Source organism: Lycorma delicatula, chromosome 2 (assembly GCF_047948215.1).
Source record: "Lycorma delicatula isolate Av1 chromosome 2, ASM4794821v1, whole genome shotgun sequence".
Lineage (NCBI taxonomy): Eukaryota > Metazoa > Arthropoda > Insecta > Hemiptera > Fulgoridae > Lycorma > Lycorma delicatula.
In genome coordinates this window covers 102,224,937-102,252,596 of record NC_134456.1, presented here as the reverse complement: position 1 = coordinate 102,252,596, position 27,660 = coordinate 102,224,937, and the positions used below count along the sequence as shown (strand labels likewise).

General features: G+C 29.6%; 1 protein-coding gene across 1 annotated transcript in view; it reads right to left on the bottom strand.

Annotated features, from left to right (window-relative positions):
- Positions 1 to 27,233, bottom strand: part of LOC142320227 (coiled-coil domain-containing protein 22-like) — a 51,342-nt gene extending 24,109 nt beyond the window's left edge. Inside the window, exons 1-8 of the mRNA XM_075357925.1 lie at positions 27,136 to 27,233; positions 26,313 to 26,499; positions 18,376 to 18,508; positions 16,621 to 16,785; positions 9,899 to 10,164; positions 5,768 to 5,986; positions 3,407 to 3,643; positions 250 to 392 (exon numbers count right to left, since the gene is read on the bottom strand). Coding sequence (XP_075214040.1) covers positions 250 to 392; positions 3,407 to 3,643; positions 5,768 to 5,986; positions 9,899 to 10,164; positions 16,621 to 16,785; positions 18,376 to 18,508; positions 26,313 to 26,499; positions 27,136 to 27,185 — 1,400 coding nt within the window. The 5' untranslated portion in view covers positions 27,186 to 27,233. The remainder of the gene's footprint in view (positions 1 to 249; positions 393 to 3,406; positions 3,644 to 5,767; positions 5,987 to 9,898; positions 10,165 to 16,620; positions 16,786 to 18,375; positions 18,509 to 26,312; positions 26,500 to 27,135) is intronic.
- Positions 27,234 to 27,660: the final 427 nt, after the last annotated feature.

Below are 27,660 nucleotides of genomic sequence, written 5' to 3'. Positions count from 1 at the left end.
GAAAATTAATAAAACAGATGCAGAAAATAGCTGGACTTTAAGTGATGAAAATTAAAATGAAGTTAAAGCTTTATTACGTAGATCGCTGTCAAACTTCAATCTGCTGTGTAAATATAATATCAAAACAGACAAAAAATCCTAACATAGCAGTCAGATTTTTCTATCAATAACAACACATTCACTGTGTTACATACAAAATCAGTCAGGAAAATTAAGTGGAACTGTTAGTTAAAACATGTAATCACTGACCTTGTAACAATGTCTTTAGGTAATTTATCAATTTCACCCTGAAGTCTTGCTTGTAAAGCTTCCTTAGCTGCTACTTGTTCAGTTAGCTCTCTCAGCTTTTCTCTTAACTCTCTTGCAGTCTCTTGTTGTCTAACACTCTCTGACTGTAATTAAAATGGATTAACAAATTTTTTTTAAATTATAAAAGTCATTACAAATCACTAAAATTTTAAGTAAAATAGCCTATATTCATTATCATCTTTTAGTTTAAAGTATAATTTTTAAAAGCAGAAACATAACTGAACAGAATAGAAAATTCTGTTCAGTTGACAGAATTCATAGCCGATTTATTAAAAATATAAATTTAAAGCTGCAAGAAATACATAGAACAGATTAAATAATGAAGTTGTACAGTGAATAAATTATTATTAGTGTTATTAAAAAGCTGGGAAAATGTGCATAACTTTCTTAACAAAGCCAGTAAAGTTATCTAACTCTGGCAACTGAGAGCTTTACCCCTGGAATACAAAATATTACTTACTACTACATAAGAGGAAAACTATTAATTTGCTTTGCCAACTTTTAACTAATTTTTACAATGTGTTCTAGCTAACAGAATCCCATTGCCCACTGATTTCCTTACAAAGTATGATAATCGATGCCAGTGGTTCCACATAAGCAGTAGCTTTATTAATGAGACCAAATAAAGATTAAGATCCAGGTTTTATGGTTGCAATTTTAATTACTTACTGATCACTGGTCAATTTACAACTAATTTTGAGGTATGCAACTAATTTTGAGGTATTTTGAGGGTTGCAACTGCGTTGAAAAATGATAATATGCCTTTAAACAATTTACAGCTGATTTTATACTCTCCTTCACTAAAAACTTTGTCACCACGTTTGGACTGACATGCAAAATGAGTGCCATCTACCACTAACAGGACACAGTTGCTATTTCTTACTGCATGCATTACTTCCACCCTGCGATTTAATTTTAAACTTGTAAAAAATGTCCTGGATTGACTTAAACATCCCTTGAAGATCTGGGTTTCGCGAATGCTTTAAAGGTTAGTTTTCTGATCTGATATAAAGAAGAATTCTAAGAATAAATTAGAATCAATGTAAAGGGGTTATCAGGGGATACAACACAGTTTACATGATCATAAGGTATTTGTTGTTAAAAGAGGCATATCTCAAAAGAGTAGATGATATTACAAATAATAAGTAAGGAGGAAAGAGGAACTATGGTTTGATGGGAATTTCCTAAACCAAGGCAAAAATTTTTCATTTTATATTTTTGGAAAAAAATACTATCACTGCAATTAGGCAGGAGAATTTAGAAGCTAGGATAATTTTAAAAATATTATGTAGAGATATGGATATGAGTATTTTTCATATTTAGTTATTATTTAAAGCTTTTAAGAATTAAAGGATTTTAGGGATGTTGTAAGAGAATTTAAGGATCGCACTTTTAAATGCTGAAATTGTATCAGGCTTAAGACTTAGACTGATTATTTTAATGGACTACGAATTATGTGGTTGTAACAAATCTGAGTGCATGCACCATACCATATGTAGCAAAGTTAGAGCAGGGAGAATTGATTACCCTTTTCAAGTTGAACCTGCCTTAAAATAGTAATGCACCAGTAATGGATAGAATTCCTGAATTCTACAATCAGTATTCCAATTATTTAACCAAATATAAAAAAAAGAGAGATACTAAAGTAATTCAAGAAAGCTATTATTTTCCTACCGCATAAAAAAATGTGCTTTGAATATAGTTGAAAATTACCAGGGTATATTATTAGTGAGTATAATTTCACGGTTTTTAGGAGGATATTGTTACTTATTGGAGAAATGGATGTCCAGGAATGATATACTGAATAAATATTAAGCTGGGTTTAAAAGGAGGTGTGGGAATTCAGTAGTAGGCAATTTTTTAATACATATAATAAAAAATTAGTCGAAAGTTTGCTATGGGATTTAATAAGTCTATGCTTTTTATATAGATTTAAAGATAATCATTGATGGTTCATAGAAATTTTTTATTCTATAAGCTTTATATTGAATACTGATTTATATTAAATTTGTCAATACGCAGTATACTCGTGATGTCACAAGCTCGTACATTGGCTGGGCCTAGTATACTTGAGAAAAAACCCTGATTGATTTTTAAATCCGGGATCACACATTTACAAGTTTACAAGTTTTATAAACTTTTAAAATATTAAACAAAAAAATATATTCCTTATTTCAACTCGCCAAAATCTGAATCTTTGTAAAAAAAAAAAAAAATAAATAAATAAAAATAAAACCAAATCGCTGAGGAATGGATTCCATAAAAAAGCATGTCGAAAGAAATCCACAAAGTTATTAAATCTAAGCACTTATTTATACAATTTTCCTTCTAAGTCGGTTTTATTTGTAAAGTTATTTTACTGTGCATTAAACATAATGACAGTTTTAAAAATAAACTAAAGTTCCACCGGACTGGTCTAGTGTTAAGCTCGTCGACGCAAATCAGTATTTCAAAAACTGATTTCGAAGTCAAAAGTCTGAAATTCAAATCCTAGTAAAGGTAAGTTTACTTTTATACAGATTTAAATACTAGACAGTCGGTAAATACCGCTGTACTTTGGTGATTGGGGTTCAATTAACTATAGAGGTCTGTAAATAAAATAATGAAACTATTTTTTTTTTTTTTGGCAAACGAAGTGGCAACACTGTAAAATTACTAGTAAAGTTTATATGAACAACTGATTTATATTAAATTTGTCTAAATTCAACCAGAATCTCATCACATTATTCTAATTAAACAGTGACTATTAACATTAAACATACAAATTACAACATGCAATTAACAGAATCTAAACATATAAAGTTTATTTCACAAAATTATCAAGCGGCTTCAATTAAATATTATATTAACAAATTCTTTATTTATTAATATAATGCATGAAGGTTTTTCCAAATGTTACATTAATAAAAGCAAAAACTGTAAATTTATGGTTTTTATGATATAAATATATATCCAGAAACACAAAAAGTAATTAGATTAGTCCTAAGAATAGTCAATTTTTAAAATCCATTTTACTACAGTTCCTTCTTTGCTTTAGTTACAATCAGTATAAATATATAAAATTAAACTTAAATAAAAAATAAAAAAATAAACTTACAGCTTTATTAGCAACACGTTGTCTTGATTCACGATATTTAATAATTAATGGTAGACGGTGCTTTTCCCATTGTTCAGTTAAAGTTTTTAACCTTTGTACACTGGAATCAACTAATGCTTGTAACTTTGTCATGTTTACATTACTCTCTGGTAATAAACTTAAAGTTTTTTGACGTATCTCTTCTTCTTTTTGTCGTGATGTAACTAATTCTTCTGCTTTCGCACTTTCCTTTTCTACCTGTAAACAGAAAACATTAATATTCTAATAAAGTTAATATTTTAATTAATAATATTTTAAGTTAATATAAAGTTAATATTAATAAGTTAATAAAGTTTTCAATTAATGCCCCTAAAAAAAACATGATTTCTAACTTTAATTAATTTTATGTACAACTTTCATTCTCTGATTGGCTCAATAAAGGGTACATCCTGTTACCTTGAAAAGTAAAATTCTGGCAGATAGATCACCTCTGAAGTAAAGGGGTGTCACAAAAAAATTATTTTGATATTTTTCATTAAAATGGTTTTCACTAAAAACAGTTTTAAAATTCTAGATTTTACAGAATTACACTTATTTCTATTCCATACGGTTCAAATTACACTCATTAAGATATTTTTATTTTTTTAAATTAACAATCTATATTTATTCAATAACAAAATGCAAGAAAACCAGGATGAAACAGACTTTAAAAAAATATGTTCTTTTGGTCAGAAACACCGGAAATACATTTAAAATAAGATCTCAGGGTAATGTTGAAATTATACCAGTTTGTAAGCGACTGAAAATCCCCACAGCATCACACTGAAATTACCTAAAATAAAAAGAAGGCAACAACAAATGCAACATATGGTAAAAATCTACATTTTTGCTGTTTGAAGTGTGCAGCATGCCTCTCACAGAATAAGTGGTGAACTTACACTAGGAAAAAAAACATAGAACATTTTATTTTTAATTATAACAGGCTTTTTTTTTTAATTCGTTAATAATCCGTTAACACATGGCTTAACACATGACCCACTAACCATGTCCTTTTTACAAGATTATACCATAAATTATCTTGCTTATCCAGTTCATCTCAAAACTTTCTTCAGTATACCAATATCACATTCCTTCATTCCATTTTAGCAGTCTTAAAGAACTACAAATAGAAATATTATTAAAAACTTCTTTCCAATTCCAAAGCCTATGTTTAAAACCAGCAGATTTTTTTTTCATAAAAAACCTTTTTTCAATTGATTTTTGATAATTCTGGAACCTGGCCGTCCTTTGTAATTCTACAACATAAATAAATTTTCCACTTTTTCATATATTGTAATTGAATTAGTTTACTTTCAGATTAAACTTCTTCAGCAGCAATGAATCTATACCATTTATTATTTCTATTTTTAGTCAAAATAATAATATAAAGTTTTTGTTGTTTATTTTCTAAGTGTTACTTCATTCTCAATTTACTTCTTCTATCGAATCTTTTATAAACAGATTAAAGGTAAAGGAAAGGCTACATTCATGTCTCATTCTCCTTTCTGTACTGCAGGTTGCCTCAGATTTCTGTAAAAATGTTATATAATCTTCTTTATCTTATCTTACTTTAAAAAAACTTGTTAAATCAAAAATATTCTGTTAAATCATCCTGTATTTTTTTCAAAATCAACAAAGATCATGCAATTAAATATCTTTTTCATCAGACCTGCATTCTAAAAATAATCTGAAGACTTAAATTCTTATACCAGCCAATTGGCTCAAATTGATAATACCAGTCAAATGTTTATAAGTTCAAATATAATTCAAACTCTATTTCAAATTAAAAAAATAGAAGCAGAAATACAGGTAAATTAAACCAAAAATTGGGCGGTGTACCATTGCACCACTAACAAAACAGTATTTTTTCTTTTTTTATTTCACTTAATTTTATTTTTGAAAGAAAAAACATATACTATTTCAGTACAATTATAAAAAAATATGATACTTTAATTCATTATTTCAACATGTAAAAAACATAAATCTTTAACTAAAATCAAAACTGATTTAAAAATATATATATTGAGGTCTTTTTTTTTTAATTAAATTAAAATTTATCACAAAATTACAGGACAAATTTTTTTCTGACAAAACTTATTTCTTAAGAATACATTATTTAAGAGAAAAAACTGTATTTTTCCAAGACAATAAGCAATTTCCCCGCATCATGCATAAACCCCCATTTTATAATTTGTATACTGATTATTGAAATCTTTTGACATTTTAAAAAAATTCTCAAGTTTTATTCTCTTATTAGTAAATTTACATTTGGCGCAAATTGCAACTAACTGTTGCATAACATAAGATTTAACTTACTTAACATAATATTGAATGGTTAAATACCTCAGCTAATTTAGATGTAACTGTTCTGGTTGCTTTTTGTAATTCATCCATTTTCTCTTTCAACCTTTCCAATTCTTTTCGTTCTTCCTCTTTTCTTTCCTCAACACTTTTCTGTATGTCTTTATTATTGGTTAATCGTTGCTCATCTTCAGTTTTACTACCATCAGATTTCTCAACAGAATTATCTTGTACTAACTTTTTAACATTAACAGCACCATCCTGAAATACAGTATTAGCAATTTTGAAATAAAAATTTTAAAATAAGAGAAAAAATATAAATATATAAAGCAAGTGAAATTAATCCCCAATGTTCATGTATGAGGTCTGTTCAAGAAATACGTAGACTGTTTGAATTGCTCAAGTCCAGTTGGTTCCAGTCAAATCTGCTTGGCATCGCCATGTTCCTACAGATTAGCTGATTACAACGCAGTTTTTTAATTGCAAATATCATTATTGGTTGCTTAGCTACGCGGTTGTTTGTGAAGTGTGTTTTTTTCGTTTGGCGGATTTTAGAATGAGTGACTTGAACGAGCAAAGAGTTGCTGTGAAATTTTTATGTTAAAACTCATAAAATCTGTGAGTGAAACTTTGTCCTGGACATCCTTTCACGTCAACTGACGACTCACATGTAGACAAAATCAACACCCTCGTTTGGGCAAATCAATGTCTGACCATCAGAGAGATTGCTGATGAGTGTGGAATATCAGTTGGATCATGTTACGAGACTTTGACCAAAAAATTGAAGATGCACCACATTGCTGCGAAAAGTTCCATGCCTGATGACAAATGACCAAAAAGCCTCTTGTGTCCAGGCTTGTCAAGAATTGCTTGAACGTTCAGAAAATGAATAGTTCTTGTTGAGGATTATAACAGGTGATGAATCTTGGGTATACGGTTATGACATCGAAACAAAGGTTCAATCGTCTCAGTGGATGGGTGAAACATCTCCCAGACCAAAAGAAGCTCACCAAGTTTGTTCCAATGTGAAGGTGATGTTGACAGTTTTTTTTGATGCTCAGGGTGTAGTCCACCATGGTAACTCCGCCAAGGCTCCACAGTGAACCAGACTTACTAAACTGAAGTTCTCAAACGTCTGCAGAACGTTGTCCGGCAGAAAAGGCCAGAAATGCGGAAGAGTGGTGACTGGTTCTTTCATCACGACAATGCTCCAGCCCATTCAGCTCTCAGAACTCGTGAGTTTTTGGCCAAAAACTCTCTGTTCTTCCCCACCCACCCTATTCACCTGACCTCGCTCCTTGTGACTTCTTCTTGTTCCCCAAACTCAAAAGACCTTTGAGAAGAAAAAGATTTGAGACGATTCCCGAGATTGAGGCAAATGCGACGAAGGAACTGAAGAACATCACAAAAGAAGCGTTACAGGACTGTTTCCAAAAGTGGAAATACCGTTGGGATAAGTATGTGTGTTGGGGAGGAAAGTACTTTGAAGGGAACCCAGACAAGTAACTTCTAAATAAAGTACATTTTGTTTTATGACGTTAGTCCACATATTTTTTGAACAGACCTCGTACAAAAAAATTATAACATTTAAAATACAAAGGGTATTATTTTGCAAACTAATCTAAAAACAATAAATAGCACAATTAAATAAACAATTCAATTTTTTATAGATGAGCTTATACAATAACAATGTAATCAGATTTTAATACTTACACAAAGGTTTTAAGCAGATTGTTTTAACTTCATGAATTTAAATCAGGAACATAAATGATATTAAATATTATAAGTATGCAAATGTACATGATAAGCCCAAAACAGAAGGCCAATTTCCAAATTTCATACAGAAATAGATAGTAGGTATATTCTATAAGAGTAACATAACTGTACAGTGTTTTGCTTCAACTTCAGATAACAGAGCAGTGAGTAAATGCAAAGTACATTAGAACCAAACCAAAAAAAGGTGCTTGAAAGAAAGATAAAGTCCCTGGTTAAAGGACAAATACTTAATACTACATTTTACTTTTATCATTGTCAGATCCAAGCAAAATTGCTCCCTGGTGAGATGGGAGGACATGGAAAGCACATTCTGACCTGCTAGTTGAAGCGATCATAATAAAAATAATTATAATTACATTAACAAAATAAAATGCATCCAAAATATCAGAGTGGAATTAATATGATGACTTCCAGGGTTACATCTGCCTATCAGAAGACCGCAGGCTCGAATCAGGTTTGGTATTTTAATAACTACACAATTCATTCCTTATCATACAAAAAAAGAATAGGATAACTTTTGGGCATATGCCTGTTGTTACAACACACACACACACACATACACAAACGAGAGAGAGAGGGCGATGGAGAGGGAGAGTGAGGGAGTGGGAGAGAGAGGGAGATGGCGAGAGAGGGAGAGGGAGAGCGAGAGAGTATATAAATGATCTTAAATACAAATATAAATAGATGATAAACATGATCAGCAATATTTTGTAAAACAAATTCCAGAAATAAAAATTGTTATTAGTATTAATTTATCATCAACCATTAATTAGTTTTAACATGTTTATGGCAAGTAACAAATCAGCTTTTTCATTAATGCAATCTATTATGTGGCAGAAAATATACAATTCTATGTAGACTTCATCACACACCCTATAATCACATTCTTGATCACTTTTTCCCAATATTAGCTTATATGGGCATAAATTTGACCCTGGTAGGTCCTCTGTAATGAAGATGTAAAGCCATCACACATCATTTGAAATTCTGATAGGAGTGTAGATCCCAATCACACAAATTTATCATGGAATGATCCAATTTGAAATTCTACTTCCTCTCTGGTGGTCTTACTCAATAAGTGTAACTCAAAAACATATCGTGACAAGGCGAACTACCAATTTATGTTTTTACTATATTATTCAATGCCATGTGAAAAAATTACTATCTATGGTGAATCATTATATATCTCTCAATATGTTCAATAAGCTACATAATTCACTCTGTAACAATCAAACTGCAACATCTAACTGCTGAGAGTACACAGACTCCTCTCTCTTAATAAATATTAATAGTTTTGTAAACATTTGGCCTTGAATTTAACAAATTAAGCTCTACAATAAAATTTAATTAATAAAGTGAAAATTAGAATGAAGTACAAACTGTAATTAACAATTATAATAACAGACTCTGGAAGGTTTTGGCTAGTGCCAAAAATAATCTTACTATATTATCAGTACTGTAAAGCACTCTTTCCATGGTCACTGCCTGTATCCTGTCACTGCCTTCCATGTATCACTGACTGAACATTTTAAGAAGGTACTCTCCCACAATCTCCATGATTTTTTAAAAATTTTTTAAACTTTCTTTAAATACAGTATCCGAGGGGAATAAAAAAATTAAAAAAAATATAGAAGCCAAATATAAGATTAAGCATTTAATCCTTAATTAAAAATGCTTAATAGGAATTAAGCATTTAATTCCTATTTGGGGGTTGTAGAATAACCCTAATGGGTGAAGTGAATATTGGGTAAAGCAGGACCACCTAAAATACAACTAATGTTTATGTAAATATGTAATATCATATAACATTAATCTATTTAAAATTTTTAATTGTCAACAGTATACACACATCTAATTAATTTTTCTGTTTCAAGTCAAATGCTTTATCAATCCTGGTTTTCCACTTCCAACACATCCAAATCAGCAAAAGATGAAAGTAAGACCCAACACTGCAAAATTTTTGAAAATTCAGTGTCTAACATTAAACGACTAAAATTATTGCAAATGAAAATTTTATGAACTCTTTTTTTTCCATACCATAAAATATACTCATCAACATAAAGTAAAATCATGTAAAGTATGAAGAAACAACTAAGAAACATCCACAACAGCATGGAATCAAGACTGCCTCCTATGTATGATCTACTACACGCATTAACATATAGATCTAACAATTTTTTAATTGGAATCAAGAATGATTACATTCCTCAAGCAATTTCACTCTGCTCCCATTCATTATTATTATTATTATTTATTTTTGGGAAAACATTTTTTGATGTGCTTGCAGATCCTTAAGAAGTTTTCTTGAATCGACAAAACAGACATGGATAAAATTGCATGATCATTATATGCAAAGTTCAACAGACAATAAGTGAGCTGGAAGAAAAAAATAATTACATTTTTCTGATGAAATTTTTCCCGTAACGTAAACCATGATTTTTGTTCTAATGTTCTACTAGAAGCAACTTGTTGAGCACCAAAATTATCCCAGCAATGTGATGGTGAAGATGAAAGGGTTTGTGATGATGGAGTACTAACTAATAACGATTGCTGTGATAAAAGACCTTTTGAATTCTCAGCTATTAAAGAAGGCACTAAAAGATCTTGTACCGGTAATTGCTCATGTATAAATGGAAGACGTCTTACGCAGTACTCTCGCCATTCTGGACAAAAATAAAAAAACTCATAAATATCTTAACTAAAATAGCACATAATATATATTTATAGTAATAATATATTCACTAACCAAGTAAAATCTTACCTCACTAATTGTAATCAATACATCTTCAGAACATCATGATGCACAAAAAAACTTTATAGTATTATATCCAAAATTTGTAGTACACCAAAGATCAGAAAAATAGCCAAAACAAAAGTGTGAATGAAAAATACTAATTTTAATTAAATTAAATTAATATATGAGAATACAGAGTACAGGTGCTCTGTATTCTGAGATAAGCATTTGAAAATATTGCAAAGCACTCAGCTTTCAGCTTCTGTATGAATGCAAAAGAATAGAAAGAAAAATTACATTCACTCAAAAAATTGAGACAGGAAAATATTACTGAGGAGGAGAGAATAATTATTGCATTCACACAGCAAGGAAATAAAACCACTTTTTAGCAAAGAAAAAGGAACTTTCTAACAATAAGAAGCTTCAAAAAAAATTTTAAGAAGAAGCTTTGAAAGAAACAACTGATCCTGAAATATCAGATGAAATACTGATGAAAGAATTGACAACAAAATTCTGCAGTAACAGATTTAGAAGTAAAATGCAGATGATTCTGATCGGTTTGTATGTAATGAGCTTGATTACAAGTGGAGTACTAAAACAAAGTAGACCCTAGAAATTTCACTTTATTACCAGGAATTGCCAATAGAAAGACAGGAATGAAAAATGGGATAAATTGTATGAATACATTTTTAGGGTACAAAGAGTAATACAAGAAACATCCAAAATACAATAATTCTGAAATAATTTTTTATAAACAGTGTGACAATTAAATTCCCCAACTCTGGCCATCCAACAGCAAACAATAAATAAAACTGCATATTACATTCATTCATTCATTCTAAATCTTGACACTTTCATTTTTATTTTAGAAAATGAAAAATTAATTAAGTCAAAACTAAGCCTGAATGGGATAAAAGAAATTTTTCTAAAAACAAAGAAACAACATTCTCAAGAATCCACTGGTGCACTGCCATGCGAAAATAACCAGGCCCATTTTCCAAAAAGTTACACTTAATATTTTGAATCTGAATTGTCAGTCACATGATCTTTATTATAAGATTTATTATTTACAGTCTGATCTTTGGCCCAAATTTATTATAACATTTACAACAAAAAATATAATTAGCAATGCTTTCTGTGACAATTTTTACAGTTTCAGTTCCTGAGCATTTAATTTTTTTGGATTCAGCCAAATTCCAGTTCGATCTTTTGTTGTTAATTCGTACATGAAGCTCCAACATTTATCACTCATTACAATCCAGTTTAAAAGAATTCTAGGTAACCATTAACTATTGTAATGAATTCAGCAGACAACATCCAATCTATGCAAAATGAATAGTCACGCACTCTTAAAAAATCATTTTTATAAAACTAAACAATACAACTGTTTTTGTGCAACTCAGCACAATACTTTGGCTTACAAAAAAGTACTTTACTGTAATGATTTATGTTTCCATTGGCATTTTTAATAAATTACTAAGCCATTTAAAAAAAAAAATATTCTAACAAATTTATTTAAAAAGCAATAAAATAATTATTTTTTACAGTAACAGTATTTACACTATTGATACATTTTTAAACAATAATAAAAATCCTGAATTTTCTGCATTTCTATTCAGTGTGTACAAAAATAATGCTCGAATAATTTTCATTAACGTCTTCTGAATTGTGGATTATTTAAAATTATTTTATAATTGTTAAACATACTTTATTTGGTATAATTTTTTATTTTGTGCGTTTATATTCAAATAATTAGTATGAACTTTAATCACACATATCGTTTATTTTAAAATTGACTATGTATTTTGTTATACTGCTCTGATCAAGGTTTTACCACAGTTTCCTTCAATCCATTCAGGCATATGCCACGGCAGTTCCTTTTTTATCCAAAGAGTAGCATACTTATCCCTACTTCTAATATTTTCTATGTAATGTATTATTATATACCGATCAGAATAAAGAATGTATTTATTTATTTAATGTAGCATGATGATGTGTTTCTTCAGGTATTTACAAAAAAAGGCTCACATAATATTCTTTTTTAAATCTTGGACCACAATTTGAAGTGCTTTTGCTTTATTAATCCTTGTCATTTTTTCTAACAAATTAAAAATATCTCACCCTTCTTTGATCTATTTAAGAATCTTATTCTTCTTTTGAACATGATTCCTCTCAAACTCTGTTTTATCCCACTCCAAAACAGTTGTTTTCTACCAAAAATACTTCATTATATACAAATTCTAAATATTTCAAATGTTTCAGTAGCTTTTTCCCTACTTTACACAAATTTATTGTTCTATTTTTAAAATGAAAGACTGAATGAACCTAACCTAATAATGGTAAATTTTAAGTGAGCAGGCTCAAACTTGCACAACTTATAATCAATATTCTCTTGAATTATTAAAATCTATTTCCGATGGAAAGCATCAGCAACACGGTTGTAATAGCTTCGGACCAGGAGGAACATGCTCATTCAACACTATTTTAATATATTAAGATTGATACATAAAAAAAATATTTATGTATAATATTTTATAACATATTTTGTAATATGTTAATATCATTTCATATTTTGTTATTAAGTTGACTAGCACATTTTAAGAAAAGACTTTTGTTATGCAAGAAACTTGATTCCATGCGTTTCTATTTCAATGTTCCTATAAAACAGACATATTTAACAATATTAAATATATTTGTTATTTGGAATGCTATACACTGGAATATATTCCGAGCATTAAGTGAAATTAAAAAAGGAGGACAGTAACGCATAGAAATAAACAAAGCAAATAAATGATATAAGTACAATAAAATAACTGAAAAAATCAAAAAATTATAATAATGATAAAAAAAGTCTAAATTACCAAGCAATGATTATTTATTTAATTATATTACAATTTATTGTACACAAGTTAATACTATAAAACCTTTTCCATTAAGGAAAAGTAGTTGAAAATTACTTTTTTTTTGGAACTAATAATTATACAGAAGTTACCAAACTAAGGGAACCCCTAAATAATTTTTCAACCCCCTTAACAAAAAGTAAAGTTAATTTAGCAAATGATCCTAGCCCAAAATGATCTGTTTTTGGTATGAGACTATAACTCGGATGTTCTGTAGGTCTCTTTTTAGACTAGCTATGAAAATCTTTAAAAGGCTGCAATTTTGGTTATGGTTTGTCATGGCCTGATGTTTTTTATATCAAATATTTATTTTCAATGCCCTTTAAAATGATGTGTCAACCCTATTATTTTCCTTACAATTTTGAAGTTGCACTCCATGGGGGCTTGGAGTGAGATGGTCTGCCTCATGCTGAAAAAACAGATCATTTTGAGGTAAAAGCATCTGCTAAATTTCATTTCTCTAGGTTTAATAGTTAGTTAAAAAGTTATGTTTAAAAGTTGTTTATGCGTTCCTATATTTATTAACATCTTGCACATTCACTAATAATATAAAAATACTGTTATCATCATCATCATCATCACTACTTTTTCAATTAATATAATTATATTTTTAATTAAACAATGTATATGTTTTATGTATCCAAGTATGGTTTGATTGATAACATGCATTAGTTTTACTATTTTTTTTAATAGTTAAAATTCATTAAAATTTCAATTTTAAAGTATAAATGGATAATCATTTTATTTTCCTCTATTTTATTGATCAAAATAGGTTTTCTGTTACATACATTTAATTTATAATTTAGAACTATTCTTTTACGTTTTCATTTAATATAAATAAGATGTCATGAAGATTTCTAACCTATAGAAGTATATTCATAGGTATGATAAATTCCATAAACATATATTTCACATAATTTGCTGACAATGGTGACCCCAATTACCAATCATATCATCTGTATTTTGATAAGACTGACCATCAAATTTAAATTAATCCAGCTTATAATGAGAATGATGACATTAAATCTATTAATAAATTAATGGTTTTTATCAGTTTAATAAAATGATAAGTAATGATTTTTATGGATTTATTATTTTTTATAAAAGTGTAAATATGTTAAATATTATCAATTAAAACTAACTGTTAATAATACTCCAGCTCAAATTTACAGACCATTTGATGATAACAATTTCTTTTTATGATGTTTTTTAAACTACTTTATTGTTGAATATAATAGGCTATTTATAAGTCTATTAATAAATTATAATTTTAATTTATAAAGTAATTACTATTAATAAATTATGAAACTGATTTTACTTTAAAATGAAGGATACTCCCCAATTTTTTTTCTACATTTCTTGCAGATGTTCAACATTATCAACCATTTTACAAGTGAAGCATACATTCAGACAATGCTTTATTTTATATGTATGTGTGTGAGAATTCACAGTTGATCATTTTTAATAATGATCACAAATCCCCATAAAAAGAAATTACATGTTAAATCTGGTGATCAGGGTGGCTAAATCATTACTGTGATCTGTACACCCTATTCTATGTTATGCTGAAATCACACAATACTGTCACTTTTATGATAATTAGAAAAACACCCATCTTTTTGGTAAGTAGCAACAGCCATATATTAATTTAGCTAGTTACGCAATATTTCACAATGTCTAACTGGCTTTGACTTTTAAACAACACTACACACATTCGTTCTCAAATCTTGTCTATGTTCGGTTATCAAGTAGGGATTTTCAGTCCCCTGTATTCAAACATCGAGCTAATTTACAGACTATACAAGTGAAAAGTTTTATCACTAAAAATTAATGATTTTACATACTGTAAAGTTTGAAGTTAACATACTGTTAACTTCAAACTTCTCCAATAACAGGTGCTATACATGTATTGCTACAATATAACTGTTACGTTTTTATTACTTTAAGGAATAATGCATTTATATATATATATACACACACATACCACGTGTTTTGGAAAGTTTCTAGCATATTTATCGTATTAATAATGAAAAAGTTCATAAATTCATAAAAACATAGGTCTGAAAACACTTTTGAGTTACAGCTAGAAAAGATTTCACCCAGAATTCTGCTATATTAAAACTATGCATACACTATGCATAACTACTGAAGAGAATCACAAATTCTATATCCAATCTTAAATAAAAAACTGAAAAAATGGGGTTTTGTATATTCATTAGTTTTTGAGAGGATTGCTATAACACCCTAAAAATTGGAGTTGAAAAGCATACTTTTTTAGTTTGGTGTAAATTGACTTTTTTAAACTGTCAATAATGAAATAAAAATTAATATAATCAATATAAATCTAATAAAATTTTTAAAACCCTTTTTTTATTGAAAACAATACAATAAAAATTTCTAAAAATGATGGTTTGTTATTTTCATCCTCCCAGTTGTGCTTGCATACTGGAAGCCAAACATTTAATTTTTTTTTGTCTTCAGTCATTTGACTGGTTTGATGCAGCTCTCCAAGATTCCCTATCTAGTGCTAGTTGTTTCATTTCGGTATACCCCCTATATCCTACATCCCTAACAACTTGTTTTACATATTCCAAATGTTGCCTGCCTACACAATTTTTTCCTTCTATCTGTCCCTCAAATATTAAAGCGATTATTCCAGGATGCCTTAATATGTGGCCTATAAGTCCGTCTCTTCTTTTAGCTATATTTTTCCAAATGCTTCTTTCTTCATCTATTTGCCGCTACACCTCTTCATTTGTCACTTTATCCACCCATTTGAGTTTTAACATTCTCCTACAGCACCACATTTCAAAAGGTTCTAATCTTTTCTTCTCAGATACTCTGATCATCCAAGTTTCACTTCCATATAAAGTGACACTCCAAACATATACTTTCAAAAATCTTTTCCTGACATTTAAATTAATTTTTGATGTAAACAAATTACATTTCTGACTGAAGGCTTGTTTCGCCTATGATATTCGGCATTTTATGTCGCTCCTGCTTCGTCCATGTTTAGTAATTCTACTTCCCATATAACAAAATTCTTCTACCTCCTTAAATTTTTTCTCCTCCTATTTTCACATTCAGTGGTCCATCTTCGTTATTTCGACTACATTTCATTACTACATTTAATATATAACTTTCTTACATTGCAATCATGATCCTTCATTTAAGTTTCTCATCTTTTAGAAAACTGTCAATACTTTAGTCTGTCAACAGTTCAAAATCAATTTCATATGATATATTAATTCACTCTTGTATTTCTTCACAAATTACCTTTGTTTCATCATTTAATGAATTTACTCTTCAAATAACTCTACAAAGTAAAGTGTGAAGTGTATCCATGAATTCTGAACGGATTTAAATGAACTTTAATTTAAACAATAATGACTAAAGGTAATAATTTTAAGTAAATTTTTTTGTTCAGTCTCGGTTTACAATTACAATATTGAATAAGTGCATAAATAATTATACTGAAAACTTACCTTGAGGGGTGCAATCTCGTTTTTGACCCGGTAGGGATATTCCCGTTTCTAAAGGAACTGTTATAAAAGGAATAACTTGACCAGCACTTCTACTTTTAACCCATGGCGCTAACAACTTAGATCTTACTGCATCACTGATAGCCTCACGTAAATTGGGTAAACCATCTGAAAAAAGAGAATGTAATGAAAGCAGATGTATTTAAAACAAACTACTTTAGTTACTAAACAAGCTATTTAATAACTGTAGTTTGGAAATAACTAAAAGGTTCAAGATAGCAAAATGAAATTATATTCTCCACATTTCCCATCATTCAAAAGTCATACTTGGGCAAAAAAAAAACCATTTAGAATAAGGTAAACCAATGAAACCGTAAATAAAGAACAACATATAATGTAGGATGAGAATTAAATTTTTACAAAGTATCTAATCTAATTACCGATCAGCACTTGCTAAATTTTGGTTTATGTCAAATAAGAAAAATCAAGATAATCTGAAAAGCCTGTAAGAACAAAACACATTCACTTTACCTGTTCCAGCCTTCTTTAAAACAGAATATTGTTAGCATTAATTTTAAATTAATAAATAAGTACACAAAGTCATGATCCAAAAACACATTTCACTGTCAGCAAATTTACTGTAGATAGCAAGATAAATCTTACCAATAAGACATTTCAGATTTTTGCCACTATAAAAAAAAGGTTGGTACTAACATATTAATGCCACCGCAGCTACAGCTGCTGTTTAGGTTATGCTGACTTCGTACGTATATATTCACTTCGTGTACTAACAAATCGTACGAATATCAAAATAATCTAACTAAATATAACCTACACTCGCTTCGCTTGCTAACCTCTTATAATTAACATTAAATATACATAATATATACAACTTATTAATAATATAACCTTAATGTTATAACACCGAAATCCAATTCAGGTTAATCCACCAAAATCCGATTGACTACTTTGTTTTTAAATAAAGCTGTAGCTGCGGTGGCGTTAATATGTAAGAGGTTAGCAAGCGAAGCGACCGTAGGTTATATTTAGTTAGGTTATTCTGATGTACGTACGATTTGTCAGTACACGAAGTCAACATAATCTAAACAGCAGCTGTAGCTGCGATGGCGTTAATACGGAAGTACCAAAAGGTTCACAGGGAGAAGACAGCACAGATTCAAAAGAACATAAAACATTTATGTCTCTAATATGCCAATAGATAGAGAAAACTGTATGAAGGTAGCAGGAGGGGGACTGAAATCATTAGTAAAAAATACTTATCTTCTATGTAATCTTAATCTTCCTCTATGTAGTATCATCTACGTATGATCTTTTATTTCTTATATTTCTACGTATAGATCATAACTTGGATCAAAAGATCCAAGTTATTTAATAATGTAATTGGTTATTAAGCCACTCTCAAAAAATTAAAAAAAAAAGGTTCACTGTAAAAGAACAATGAAGTCATACAAGAACATTGTTAAGATGAGCTAGTTGTACTAATTATGAAATTGAACTTTCAAACACATTAGCTTCTTTGAAAAAAGATTCAGTGGCCAAAAAAGTTTAGCAATGCTTATAAAGAGAAAGAAACGTAAAAAGAGAAAGAAACGGCTGCAGTATTTTTAATTACTGCTTAATAATTAAACTTAACTAACAACAAAAAAATTGAAAATATCCCATAGAATATATAATAAAAAATAAACAAAAAAATGAAAAAATACATAGAAAAGCAAATTAATATAATTCAATACCAACCACCTGACTGTGCTGCTTCTTTATCAGCTTCTTTTGGCAACTTTTCAAGTAAAAATATAAAAATTTTTCTCAGTTCAGTATCAGTTGGATACAAGAAAGTCTGATAACCCATCTCACCAGCATAACCTAAATCCTAAAAAAAATCAGTAATTATTTAAATATAACATTCAAACTAAATTAGTTTTAGTTTAGTTTTAATTTCTTAGACAAGATTCACAACCTAAGAGAACTAGAACTTTTTTTACAAAATAGTTAGTAGCTAATTAAGATAAAATTAAAATTGTTTATTCTGGCTATATCTGGTGGTTATAATTGTTTTATTTGGTACAGCGTCAAAGAAAAAAATTTCCTTTGCAATGTTGGCAAGACTGGAGTTAGTGTAAGAGTATATGTACATGACCATTGCATAGCTGTACATAACCATTAATTGATACGGAGAAGTGGAGTGATGTACAATGTACATTTATCATAAAATTATATCACACAAATGATGACTGTGTCCAAGCTATTTGTAGAGTTTCACAGACACTTCAATCTTCATCATCATCATGATTTTATTCATCTACTCATGTAATGTGTACCTGGGTTAGTAATTTCAAAGAAACATCCTTGGCACTAAAAAAAAAATTCCAACCAGTACGGCAAGAATAGTTTATACACCAAAAAAAGTTGAAGCTGTTGGAGTTGTTGTTCTGCGGAGTCTGATGCAATCGATTTAAAATTATTCAAGATCATTAACACACTGGATATAAATTAATGAAAAGTATTATACAAGATTTGAAATCACAGAAATTTTTGTAAATTAAATTTAGATGTAATTGAAAATGATTTGTAGATGATTTCCTGATTTGTAGATGTTATATGAAGCAAATTTTTACTTAAATGGTAATGTAAACAAACAACCTTTCCCATACTACGTGTTACAAAATCCAAAAAGGCTTGATGAACAACACCTTTACACAGAAAAGATATTTGTTTAGTGTACTGTCTCATCCTAGGGAATTATTGGACATTTCTTTGAAAATAGTCATGCATTATCTGTTACTACAACTTAAAATGAAAATAAGATCAAAATATATTTAACTGTCAATGGGTCACCTCAGTTTCAACAAGATGGCACAACAGTACACCATGATCACTTCACTATCGCTACAGTGAAACAGTTGTTTGGGAATTATATCTATCACCTTGAGAAATGGTAACATTCAATGGTAACATGATCTCCAGATTTAAAAGCATGTGACTACTTCTTACAGGTTTTTTTGTAAAATTGGGTCTACAAGACTAAACTTAAAGTACTGATGAATTACAAACATAATGAAGCAATTGTGAACATTACAGTCAAAATGTTAGAGAAAGTTGTGAGAAATTTCAACAAGAGGCTTTAAGGATGCATATTGATAAGCATTTGAGCATTTGAAGAATATAATTTTTAGGTATAATGGTTAACAGTAGCTTATAAACAAAATTAATTAAATACAATTAATTAACCTACAGATTATAAATGCAACAAGATTACATTGTCATTTTTTTCTTATAAATTTTCTGATTTCTTTAGCAAACTGTAGAATGTCACCTATTACTTTTGAGAAAATACAAAGAATTATTATTATTAATTATAGCGTTTAAAATAAAATTTAAAAATCCTAATCAAGAGTCTGTATCATTATAATCAGATTTATATGAATTAAATAAGAATAAATACTACAACTGTAAAATTAAAATCAAATCATAAGAAAACTTTTTAAATACAATAAATAAATATCACATTTGTTCTATTTCTTACAAGATTTAATCAGAACAATATAAAAGTGGTTAGTTGTAGAGTTAAATGTAATATCCATACTCTAAATTGATACAGCCTACATTGTAATTTTTTGGTTGGAATGTATGTAAAATGCAGGATACAATAAAATGTTATAAAACAGATATATTACTATTAAAATGTTTTTAAAAGTTTAACAAAAAACATACTAACATTTGTTAGTGTAAAATAAATTTACTAAATTATACAATAAACTAACATGCATAACATTTTTTTTTTACAATTAAAAAAAATTTGATTCAAGTGCGTCACATTAATAAAAAAATTCATTCACAAAATATTTTTATAACCACCCATTTATTTGGATTGGTCAAGGGACTAATTCAAATTACCTCAATTGAAATTTTTGTATTAAATTATGCAAGTTTTGCAAAATTAATTACATTAGTTTAGTTCAATACTTACGCAAAATTATTTTTAACAGAAAAAAAAGAAAATAATGTGGATAAAATATCTATTATTTTAACTGAGTATTATAAATGGATGCCAATTTGAAATCTTATTCTACTTGAAAACAGAAGTCTTAAATCACAGTAATTTATTAATTTTTCATAACTTAATAAAATTGAATTATAAACCAGTTTCAATAGTATTGAATTATGGTTTCCAACTCATCAGGCAAGAAGCTAGCTCATGGAATTTGCCATGTCCCTCAACTGCAGATAAAAGGAAGATATTAGTGTGGTAGTTGTTTGTGAATAAGGAGCAATCCAAGTAAATATTCACAAACAGATGAAGAAGGTGTCTGAGGTGTGGTGGACTAATGCATATGGAGAAGGGATAGTACACTTAAAAAATTCTATTAAACACTGGGAATCAGGTGGGTATCAATCACCAGCTAAAAACCAAACATAACCCTTACAAAACTGTGATTGCTCTCATAACAAGTAGAAATCTGTGTACAACCTTGTTAAAGAAATAATTTCTAATAGGAGGCTGCCAGCCCATTTAATAGTCATTAAGGGTGCTAACTAGCAGTTTATAGCCTGAACGAACTTGAAACTAACCCTTTTAAGGCTTCAGATAATGCACAGGTAAAATTAACAGATAACTACAGTTGTGTTTTAAGGAAACACATTTTCTTATCCTTTTCTTTTGTAAAACAGTATGGCATCTCGGAAAAAACTGTTCCCAAATCATATCTTTGGACAGGAACTACTAAAAAAGGTTGTTTCAGAGTACAAAAACAATTACATCATTAGAGCTAAAGCAAGTTAAATAACAATGATAAGCTAGAACATAAGAAATGACGACATAAGTAAGAATTAGTGAGGTACGATAAAAAGATAAGCAGAATTTTCAGTCTGAAAATGTGTTAATACACACAAAATCTGTGTTAATACACACAAAATCATAAAAAATGAAAACACAGCAACATAAGAATAATGAAAAGAGCAGTAACGTGGATATAGAAAGGATATACAAAGAAAGAGGATATACAAAGTTATCAAATGTGTAAAAGGAGATAATAATTTGCCAGTTATAGAAGATTGGAATACCAAGGTAAGAGAAGGATGAAAAAGAATAATTGGAGGTAAGGCAAGGAAATAAAAAATAAACTAGACTTCCAGAATTTTGCACTTGTAAACTAGCAATTATAGACACCCTTTTTAAAAATCATAAAAGAATAGCATATAGAGAATGAGCTGAAGAGATAGAGAAGGAAATGACTAGATGGCAAGGCAGAGAGGGTTTGAAACAAAATAATAGACTGTAAAACATATTCAGGAGAGGCACTTAACTAACACCACAATCCAGTCATAATTAAAAGAAACTAAAGAATAAATAGAAATAAAGGTGATGGAAAAGAAACTGATTAAAGAAAAATGATATGAAGTTAAATTTTTTAAACCAATTTTTAAAACTAGAATCAATAGAAAATAAATGAATAAATATAAAAATATAAAAGATGATATGGCCAAAAAAATTAAAGGCAAAATAATTTTAAAAGCTGTAAAACAACAGAAGAAAATTGGCAGAAAGTGAAACATTATGATTTAGAGAAAAATATCACTATGGAAAATTTGATGTAGCATATAAAAAAGAAAACAATTTTAGGAAAATAAAATAAAAAAGTATTTGTATATTGGTATCAGGGATGCAGATGGAAAACCACTGTTGAGAAAAGAAAGAGTTAATAGATGAAAAAAATATGTAGATGGGTAAACAGAAAAATTATCATGTAGTCTTGGAGAAGGAAAAATAAATTGATGACCTCTCAAGACACAGTTTAGGAAGCAGAGTTTGTTAGAGCTTTAAATATTTTTTTAGAAAAACAGAACAAGGCAAGGGTAGATTAAATACAATAAGAATTATTATCTTTTTTTTAGTAGAAACTGGACTAAATATGAACAAAGGTTAGTAGTTAAAATTTGCAAGCTAAGAAGTACTTTCACATTAAAAAAAAAATAAATAATTGTTAGTAAGGTCACCATCAAAAGTAAATGTTATCAGATAATAAATGTGAGAACTGTTACAGTATCAATCTAATTTTTTTTTTGAGGGTGAAAAACACCTACGCATTATCATTGCCCGAATTTTTTTTTTTTTTTATAAAAAAATAAAAAAAACTAAAACTAATCTAAAATATAAATAAAACTTATAACTAATATCACAGATAAAATCAAAAACTAAACCAAAAGTAAATAGAATTTAACAAAGTCTGAGATGGGTGTAAAGGACCCATTCTTGAATAACAAAAAGATTAAAAAGAAAACCAAAAAAACATAAAAACTTTAACATAAAACTTAAAAAAACAAAATTAAATAAAACATAAAACTAATGCAAACTATATAATAAAAAATTAAAACTAAGTTAAAAACAAAAATTAAAAAAGTAAAATAAAATTTAAAACTAATATCATTAAAGACTTACAACTAATATCACTAAAACCTTACAACCAATGTCACAGACTGAGTCTTAAAAATACAATAAATTTATTAAAAAAAAAACATAAAAGTAAAAATAATAAAAAAAACTATATAAAATTTAACAAAGTCCGATAGAGAGTGCAAAAGGCCCCCTACTTGGAAAACAAAATCAAAAACACAGAACCACAAGATATAAATAAAAAACAAACTTATTAAAAACTCTTCCAGTACAAAACACATAAGCAACAATATTAAATTTTTTGTATTAAGCCAGCACTATGCAAAAATAGGAACATCCGGTTTAAAACTTCATTATCATTGCACAAGTCACCACAGATGTTTCCGGGTAGTTTAAATTTACAACGCAATGCCGCATAACATCTGCAATCTATGAGTATGTGGCACACAGTCATGCGGCAATTGCATCGTGCGCATAGGGTGCATGTCCTGCTGACATCAGGTTCTCGAATGTCCTAACTATAATTGTCAGAGGACCACTTCCTCACGACGAGTTTTTCTACATGAGGAGTCCCATGGTAACACAGAATCTTTAATGTGACGAAGTTTATTATCAACAGTAGCCATCCAGTCACCTTGCCACTTCGCTCTTAGATTGTTTTACGTAATTAATAAAATCAGAAGTAGCAACCCGAGTGTGAAAGGAGGTTGATTACATGCATCTTTGGCTGCGGAATGTGCATTTTCATTACCTGGGATCCCTACATGGCTAGGGACCCAGCAGAAACTTACTTTTGTGTTGCGATTATTTAACTCAGTGATTGTATTGTAGATTTCGATGACAATAGGATGTCTGGAATAAAAGTTTTCTAAGGCTTGGAGACCACTACACAAGTCACTGCAAATAAGGATTTTTCTATACTTAGAGTTAATGATATTTAGAACCTTATTTAAAGAGTATAGTTCGGTGGTAAACACACTCGTAATACCAGGTAGACCAAACATATAAGTTTTATCATTAACAACAAATGCACAACCAACAATATCGTACTGTTTCGATCCATCAGAGTATATTACCGCGTCTGGGTTCAACTTGGATAGTAGGTAGTGTTGATTGTTTATTATATATCGTTAGGTCAAACATAACATTTATAACGTTTATTCCCCACGGAGGATATGAGCACAGATACATTGGAAAGAAAGAAGGTGTGTCAAAATCTATATGCTGCAGTAGTCATTGGGTACGGACACCTACAGGTGCAGTACAACGTGGATGGTCCTCATACCTTCCTAAATTAGGATTTCTAAGGACTGAGTCAACAGCCGGGTGATTTGTCGTCCTTTGAGAAGTGCACAATAAGATAATAAAAGCTCGTCTCGTCTACCCCAAAGTGATGGCACACCACAATCTACAAGCAAGCTTGCAACAGGGCTTGATCTAAATGCACCTGTGGTAAGCTGAAGGAAAGCATGATGTACAGCATCCGGCATTTTAAGCACGATATGACGAACTGAAGAGTAGGTGACACAACCATAATCTACGCAGGAACAAACAAAGGAATAATAAAAATGTATCATACATGATCGATCGGCTCCCCAATTGGTGTTACTAAGGACTTACATCATATCTAAGAGTTTGGAACATTTTGTTTTTAATTCTTTGATATGTTTGACCCAAGCAAGACAGCTATCAAAAAATAAACCTAAAAACTTGACGTAAGGAGAGATAGCAATAAGCTCTCCGTTCAGAAAAACTTGTAGAATAGAAGGGTTTCGTAGCTAAGAAAAGACTACACATTTTGTTTTTTCGGATGAAAACGTGAAATCAGTAACCCTGGACCAAGCTTCAAGGTGAGATACAGTGTTCTATAGAAGTCTCTCTGCTGTGGATGTTGAACGGGTCGCAATGTAAATAGCAAAATCATCAACAAATAGAGAACATGAGACAGGAGCCAGCACACATTTGGTAATACTGTTTATGGCTACAGAAAATAAGGTGGCGTTTAATACATTACCTTGAGGCATTCCATTCTCCAAGATGACACTACCTGAAAGAGAATCGTCAACACGAACGCGAAATATTCACTGATATAAGAAACCCTTGGATAAAAGCAAGCCCTTGATTCCCCATATATTGCCCTTGATACCCCATTCTTTGAGGGTGTTAAGAATACCACGTCACCAGGCTGTGTCATACGCCTTTTTTATATCAACGAAGATAGCGAAGAGGTGCTGGCGGTGTAGGAAAGCGTTTTGTATAGCTGTTTCCATTGACACTAAATGGTCAATGGAAGATCGTCCTTGTCGGAAACCACACTGTTCTGGAGATAAAAGGCCATGTCTCTCCAAGTACCATGTAAGCCTGCGGTTTACCATTCTATCCATTACTTTACACAAAACGCTTGTTAAAGAGTTAGGGCGGTAGCTTGAGGGGTTGGTTTTGTCTTTACCAGGTTTAAGTACTGGTATAATACATGCTTTTGACCAGCCGGGTGGGAAGACTTGTTTGGAGAATAAACCATTGTGAATGTTCAATAGATGTAGCACCGAATTAGGAAGGTGTGAAAGCATACTGAGGCGACTGTTGTCTGGTCCAGGGAAAGTTTCATGTGATTTTTTAAGTGTGTGTGACAATTCCTTGAATACAAATGGGGCGTTTAATTCACCAACTGAATCACCAATGTTTAACAATACTTCTTCTATCTGTATCTTATACCTTTGAAAATCGTTACTATATGATGAAGTGAGAGACACTGAGCAGAAAGATTTTGCTGAAGCATTTGCTACAGCCAAAGATGATGAAAGAAGTTCTTCTTCATCAATAAGACTGAGAATGGATTGTTTCGGTGATCCGAAAATTGCATGGATCTTTTTCCATACAGTAGACATGGGAGTAGTGCATATGATAGTGTTCACATATTTTGTTCATAACTTCCTCTTAGCGTCCAATATGATAATAAAAACTGAAATTTAAAACATGACAACTATATGTTTAATATATGCAAATTTAAACAAGGTTACGGGGGTTTTACTTAATGGTAATTTGTATGGTTAAAATATATTCATTATATATATCACAAACTGTATTCATTCTATGCAAATGAAAAAATATAGATTTAAAAAGTAATAACATATCCATTAAGATTTTAGCATCAAGAACAGTACTAGTAAAACAAAAATAAATGAATCAAAACTGAACTTCTTTAATAACATTTTAAAAAAGTTAAAAAAAAATTTTCAGAATCAATTTTGTCTAAAATAAGTTTTAAATAATATGTACTTACAGCACATGCTTTGGCTACTGCTGCACCAATCTTAAACCTTGCCGACATATTAGATGGTAAAGTGCTTCCTACTGACATTGGTAAGTCAGCTTTACCATCATTTATAATTTCTAAACAACGCACAGCTGCTTCAACTACAAGTTCAGCTGTAAAAAGTTGTAATGACTGTGTTTCATCATCTATGTCACTGAAACAAGTAATTGCACACAAAAGGTGTTACTATTACTTATAATAATATGGTAATATATAAAATAAATAACTATTCAGTAAAAGAGAAAAACAAGAAAAACATTCATTACAAATTTCTTTAAATAATAAAAAATGCAACTATAAAAGACATCAACCATATGAAGTAAAAATATAAATGCAGTACAGAAACCTTTGTCCATTTATTTGGAAAGAAAGTCGTATTTTTAATTTGTTTTAAATTTAAACCATTCTGTTCAATTGAACAACAAAAATATACAAGTTTAAAAAAAGTTACTTTTTTAAATAAAATCACAAGAACTTTAAATTACTTTTAAGTTAATTATAACAAAGTAAAGTTTTAAAACTTCTTTCCACGAAATATGATTTTTATATCTAAAGCAGCAACTTCACGAAGGCTCTGAAAACAGAACACGAAATTAGAGGTTACAAAATATAAAAACAATTAAGTTACGACACTAACAAAAGGGGAAAAAAGACATCACGGAAATGATATTTTGCCCTTAAAATAGCACGTGTCGTTAGCAAGTCAAAATTTTGGTAACGCCCACACTCAATAACAAACGAAATAAAATAATATCGAATTTTAAATGAAAAGCAAATTTCTGCCACATACCATCCTATATCTTTCAATGAATGAATTATTATTTTGTCTACTTCTTCCATTATTATGTAACTCTGGCATAAATAACAACTCAGGCAAAATATAACCAAGATTATACTCTGTACCGGCGATGTCAATTTACACAGTGCGTACTTGATATCGAATTGTAATATACGATTTATCAGCTGTTATAGATACATCTTCTGAAAAGTATCATTATTCCTATTTTGCGGCTTTGAAATATATATTTTTCTTTTTTACCTTAAAATAGATAATAGCTTTATCATTTAGAGGATTTATATTTGTTTTAATTTAACAATCATTTCAAGAGGGTCAGTTTACAATGTATAGAGTGTAGTCAATTTTATTTTTATTGAATAATTATTAAATATATAATTCTGTTTGTTAATTTTATGTCTAAGCACTTGTAGGATAGTTTGGTTAAAATCTAGAATTATAATCATACTTGCACTGCATTCTTGTTTACAGGAAGGTGTTGCACATCTTTTTGTTTTAGAAAAAGATGAATGATGTCCA